The following is a 6168-nucleotide window of genomic DNA, read 5'->3' on the forward strand; positions in this document are numbered from 1 at the left end:
TAGTCACATATATTGAGAAAGATATATTCAAGACTATTGAGTGTGAAGAAATTATGCAGCGGTTTCAAAATATGAAAAATCGTCGAGGGCAATTGAGTAAAATAAGCTAGGTGTGAAAAAATAAATTAAAGCTTACATTTTATGTTAGATTCTGTATGACAATTACATTATCATATAGTTGTTTACTTATTTTGTTATTAATATTGATTAATTTTTTTACATTAATTTTTTACTTCCAATCTTGTCTTTTAATCTTGCCCCCCCTTACCTAAATTCCTGGCTCCGCCACTGGGCACTGTATACATACATTACTTAATCTCATTCCTGGTATCCTTCAACAATCAGGAAAATTACTACAAAAAACTGAGAAAAGCAAAAACATGGGGCAATATATAAAGGTATTTGCTTCACTTCAGTTATCAATTAGGCAGTTCCAGCAGTCAGCACAGAAAACCTGGGCAAAATATTGAAACTGGAATGACTGAAAATGAGCTATAATACCATCCTGGTTCCAGACTTCAGTGCTAATACAACTAACACCTACCCTACTCAGCCCATCAAAACTTAAAAAGTACCAAAATTCAAAAATATTGCACACAACAATATCGAGAAGACCTATCAACATGGCAGCAATATGATGCTTCACTGAACCCCAACCCTTTCTTTTCCTAATTGATAATTTCTAAAATTATTCAACTGAAATAGTACTTACGTAAAGACTACATTCATTTCTTCTGCACCACCTTTGCCAGAATTCTCCCACTTTTCTTTGCCTACATAAGTTCAGTTCTAATCTTCTGCACCAGTGCCACCATCTTCTTCAGTCAATTGCTTCTGTTTTTCTTGCTCCTCTGCAAAAAATCACAAAACCATTCTAATTAACCCCCCCAAAAAAAGCAAAAAAAAAAAAAAAAACCCCTAAATTAAGGATCAATAAACCAGCAACAGCAAAAAGAAGAAAGAAAGGTAAAAGAGCAACAATCAATAATAGCCACAAAATCATATCGTAGTCTAGAGAATTAGTGTGTTTATGACAACTGCAATAAAGTGAAACTATTGACTGGAAATCTACAAACTAAATACAGCAAATTTGTTACAGCATGTGAGCCTACAATACATTGATTTCATAACAAACATTCATATATCTTTACGATACATATACAAAGTAAAGAAAGTTCAATTCCTCAAAAAGTCCCAAATTCATTTAATTACCTATGGCTAGTTGCACCAATGAGTTTGACTAATCATGCACTATTCATGAAAGATACCTCAACAGCAGTGTCGTACAAACAAGGAACACCAAAAATCATATAAATCACAGATTGAACCAAATGCTGTCAACATCCGCTCTCTCCCTCTTACTGAAATTTTGGTTAAAATATGCCAAACTAGATTACAAAATCTGATATTTAATGTTTGGAATAAGTCATGAGATCAGAGTCAAATTTTAGCTGCATAACATTTATACCGTCAAATTAGTAAATTAGGTACACCATTCACAATCAGGCTAGGTATTGGAAATGAGTAGGGTTTGCTGCTTTTAGCTTCTTATTTGTTTAGGTTTTCAGTATTTATTTTTTATTTTTTTATAGTTATGCAAGCACCCAGTGGATCTTGAAACCACAACCTCACCCTCCACCTTACTCTTACAAGCAGTGGAGGAGTACTAAATTGCCATACCAGTATCAATATGATTGGTTAATAAAACAGGATGCTGATAGACATCTAAACAGCTTTGGTATTTGTGACCAATATCTAGCTCCAAATTATATCATAGACCCTTCTTGTTTTGACCTGCTAAGAAAATAGCACAAGTATTTCTATAGAAGATTATCCACCAACAGAGTAACCCACATCAACTGTTAAAAGAGACTTTAGCATCCAAAAAAATGCCTCGCACTTAGTTATTCTTCTTGACTAAAGAAAAGCTACCAATTTGTTTAGTATATTTAGCAGCCCTTTAAATACATTGCAAAATGACTGGACTATGCCTCTTCTCGTCTTCAGATGCATAGACATAGGGAAGATCCCCAAAAGAAACACATTTAAGCAGAAACAGGTCAAAAAAATTTCATCATCCAGCCATGCTTAAGTTCAGACACCCTAAATGTCCTATTGGTCATGCTCATGAAAACAATGTCCTCTTGGTCATCATTTCTCCATCCTTAAACCGGCTTTCTACACTTGATTTCTGTCCAAACTATTTTGAACCTCTTCTAAGTCAAGGTAATACCAAATTGGATGTCATGCAGCTTATGCTGAAGCAAGAGAAGAACCCATCCACCAACCACACAACGACCCACCTCATTCTGGAGTTTCTTAGCAAGTAAAACATGGAAAGAAACATTCATAGACATGGAGAAAAATAAAGGCCCCAGAAAGAGCATTCTTTGTCACCAAAACCTTATGGACCCTAAAAAATGTTGCCAAGTGGCCATTGGTTTGAACTTTGATGATATCATTTACATTGGACAGCAATAACAACCCCTTGGCAAAGAAAACAGATACAAAAACATGTGGCAAAGGAAGAGAAAAACATCCGTCAATAGATAATCTGCAAATAAATTAATATAACAGGGACTAAAGGACAGTTGAGTGTAACCATCATCACCCTGTACACTGGTGGGGAAAAAAACTAAGAAGAAACTTGTAATTACTTACCCATAAGTTTATATAATGCCTTCTGGGTGCGTCTTTCAAGCTTATCAAGTTTCTTTTGCACATCCCTCCTGAGGTCCCAGTTTGGTTTCTTTGGAGCAATATTCACAAATGGGTCCTGAATATTTCCCTCAAATTAGAGCATATGAACATAGAAGATGAAACCAAAAGCTCACACATGTTAAAGCTACTAATTCAGAGAATTTCACAATGGAAGTAATCAATTACCTCCTCTGCTGATGGTAGAGGTGCAGCTGCAATAGGATCTTCAAACTTTGGTAGCACTGGTGGAGAAACCTTTCCCTCCTGAAGTTGCTTATCATGAGGAACATAGTTCCGAAATTTCATGTTAAAATTACTGCAACAAAATTATGAGTTAAAGTTAGCACATGATCATAATTAGCAAAGCAGATGCCAAATATGCATACAGCCAAAAATAGAACAAACCTTTACACATTTCCAAACATGATTATATGCCAATTAGTTCTTGTTGATAATCTAGAAACATCAGCAACAATTGAAGTAAACAAGTACATTCGTCATGATATGAAGTCAAATTACCATGAATTGGTAAGAAATCAAAAAAAAAAAAAAAGTGGAAGGCTTCTGGGCATGATTTGATTATTTTACTTAAATACAAAACTTAGTTAACCTTCCCCTTTGGTCAATGAACATGCAGCAGAATAAGCTTAGTAAGTTCAGGAGCCAATATAGAACCTCCCAAAAATAAAAAGTAACCAAGATCAGAGTGTTGGAACTTGGAAATAATGAGAAATGAAAAGGAAAAAAAAATTAATTAAGAAATCGAGACTATTGACCTTTAATCCCCACCCTATTGTATGCAAGCATGATGAAAATTCAACTTTTCTGTAAACAATTGCATTTTCTGTTTGTAAATTATTTATTAACAGGGGCAGTCTTTTAAATGCAACAGCTATGTCATCCAAAGATAAGATGTAAATCTGATATGATTCCATACTATCTTTTATCTATATGTAAGAACTTCATTGACCAAAAAAAAAAAAAAAAACCTAAAACTAAAACAAAAGGAGTGCAACCATAGCACAGGGGAAGAATACAAAAGGCAATGCCAAAAGAAAATAAAGGAAAGAATACACACACACACACACAGAGAAACCCAAACAAGTTTAAAATCTAGAATGAAATAGAGCTGAAGTCCACTCATAAAAAAGCCTGCAAAATGAAACTTCAACTTTGACAAAGGTACCTCCTCTACTTATCAAAAAAAAAAAAAAAAAAGCGGTAACTCCTCCCCTTCAAAGCATCAAGCATCCCTTTCTCTCCATATGCACCACATTAAGCATAACAGAATAGCCTTCCATCTGTTCCCTAGCCATAGTGTCCTTTCCAACATGATAATAGATCCAGCTTACAGCTAGGCATTACCCAATTCTCACCAACAACAACATTGGGATTCATTCTCACCACCAACAACAACCCAATTCATACCAACCAAGCAAAATGATATAAAACTCCTTAGCAATGTTAAAATGGAGTCTGTATGGCTCTTACACAAGTAACACAAATCCATAATAACTATCCTCAGCTTCTTGAGATTATCTGTTGCCAAAATTTTTCCCATAGCAGCACACCATCAGAAAAAATCTACCCTAGGTCGTACATGAACTTTCTATATGCTTTGCTATACTATCTCCCCAATTGAACTTATAGTATCAGTGTTATGTTTCATCACCTTGTACCTATGATTCAAAACCCATGCAATGCTCCACTACAAAATGCAAAGCTATCACAACCCCTATGTCCTCAAATGCAAGCTCAAGTTAAAATGTAAAACCAACTACTGGAATCCCTTCATTGCTAATTTGAAATTCTTAAATGAAAGTAAGCACTAATACGTAAAACTTACAAGGGTTTATAAAAAAGGCCTATACCATACACTCATACACTTACAAAACAGCATAACAAATTGGAAATTAGAAAATAATGAATGGAAAGAAGAAAAAAAAATCAAAAAGAGAAGATATTGTACACTCACTTTTCATCATTAGTTCCATTCTCATCATTTGTCTTATACTCAACTTGAGCGGAATCCTCATCTGGAGTGTTTAGCAGTTCTTGAGCAGCTTTAAGAGCTCTGAGCCGCTCGCGGCGAGCTGCTGCAGCTTGTTCAATGGAGTCCTCTTCTGCAGCCATCAATGCACTAGTGCTGTACACACAAATAAAAAAAAAAAATTTGGGAATCATGCAAATGAAAGTGCATCACTTCTTTTCTAATAAGTTACGAAAACTGTTTCACCTCATACTTTGTTTAGATTAAAGACTTGTAAAGGAAATGCTTATAGCACCTGTATCATATAACTTTTTTTTCCATACAAGTTCTACTAGACTCATCTTTGTTTTCATATAAACTTCCATTTACATAGATTCACCAAAGTAATCTATATTAATCTACACTGCAACAGCTTCAACTACAATTAAGTTTTTGCCAAGGGCCTTGTAGCTCAACTGGGTGTTTCTAACGGAGTTGTCCAGGTTTTCATTCTAACTGCAAACCCCCATTTTAACTATCGAATTATAAAAAATAAAAATATATGATAAGGCTTTCGTTCCAAAGCTACTTTAGCTTACAACTCTCTTTTTAGAATTTTTAAAAGCTTGTCTTTTCTTGTTTGGTTTTTTTTTTTTTTTTTAAAGAAAAACAGTCTCAGCACATTCATCAGAAAAATTATCCAAATATTTAAACTTCAAATGTATATCCCTAAAGAGCTTATCAACCAAACATTTATTGATCTGAATTAAAATATGCATTCTTGGAACTATTTCAAAATTATCTCTACAGTTGTTATGTTATGTGAGTATTAGAAGAACCTCCTTCCTTCCTAGCTTCCTTCCTTCCTATTAAAGCACCGACACGGCTGCACGCGAGACCTTCCCTTTTTAAAAAGAAATAATCGGAGACGGCCGGGACACGGCGAGGAGAGAGAATAAAATAAAAAAAAGTAAAAATCCTAACCTGAAACGCTGCGTTTTGAGGGTGTCCCTTGCACCCAAAATTAGTTCCTCTCTCTCTCCTTCTCTCACGCCGATCTCCTCTGGCTCGTCGTCTTCTTCTTTGAAAGCTCTGATCAGCCGATCTTCTTCCCTCTTCTCCTTCTACTTCTTCTACTTCTTCTAAATATGCCCTTAAAAATTTTACAGAATTCCCCTTTTGCCCCCCCCCTTCCCTTGGAAATTGGGTACTTTGGTAAATGTAAAGTGTAAACCCACTTTTTTTTTTTTTTTTTTTTTTTTTTTTTTTTGTTGTTGTTGTTGTTGTTGTTGTATAGAGGCAAGCGCATACCCATGTGTATGGATGTTTACATTGATTAACTAGTCGCTAATTAGTTGAACAAAATTTTAAATTTGACTAAAGTTATGACCACTTGAAAAACTAAGGCTCGTTCAACTTATTTCATAATTCTCTTGTTCTCTCCCTCTTGTGGAGCTCTCCCTCTCGTACTAGTACAAGTACTCCTTCCCTTGGCTGTG

At 35.0% G+C, this 6168-nt stretch overlaps 1 protein-coding gene across 2 annotated transcripts; it reads right to left on the minus strand.

The window, feature by feature from the left end:
• Nucleotides 1-364: 364 nt before the first annotated feature.
• Nucleotides 365-5801, minus strand: LOC142631923 (uncharacterized). 2 transcript variants are annotated; one of them, XR_012843690.1, is made up of 6 exons: nt 5654-5801; nt 4676-4846; nt 2887-3016; nt 2662-2776; nt 713-851; nt 365-454 (listed from the first exon to the last, which is right to left on the minus strand). XR_012843690.1 is itself a non-coding variant. In XM_075806281.1 (5 exons), the coding sequence occupies exons 2-5, from the start codon at nt 4831-4833 to the stop codon at nt 790-792; spliced, it is 465 nt and encodes a 154-aa protein (XP_075662396.1). In that variant the 5' UTR covers nt 4834-4846; nt 5654-5801; the 3' UTR covers nt 365-789. The 2 variants fall into 2 exon arrangements, 1 of the variants encoding a protein (XP_075662396.1); XM_075806281.1 differs by having other exon boundaries at nt 365-851.
• Between the last annotated feature and the right edge of the window lie 367 nt (nt 5802-6168).

This window comes from Castanea sativa, chromosome 4, assembly GCF_040712315.1.
Source record: "Castanea sativa cultivar Marrone di Chiusa Pesio chromosome 4, ASM4071231v1".
Lineage (NCBI taxonomy): Eukaryota > Viridiplantae > Streptophyta > Magnoliopsida > Fagales > Fagaceae > Castanea > Castanea sativa.

What these genes read in the sequence shown, in the direction of transcription:
- LOC142631923 (XM_075806281.1), bottom strand. Translation starts at nt 4,833, where the DNA reads ATGGCTGCAGAAGAGGACTCCATTGAACAAGCTGCAGCAGCTCGCCGC. An exon ending in AATGGAACTAATGATGAAAA is followed by an intron (nt 3,017 to 4,675) that starts GTGAGTGTACAA and finishes ATTTTGTTGCAG; the next exon opens with TAATTTTAACATGAAATTTC. An exon ending in GGCATTATATAAACTTATGG is followed by an intron (nt 852 to 2,661) that starts GTAAGTAATTAC and finishes GATTTTTTGCAG; the next exon opens with AGGAGCAAGAAAAACAGAAG.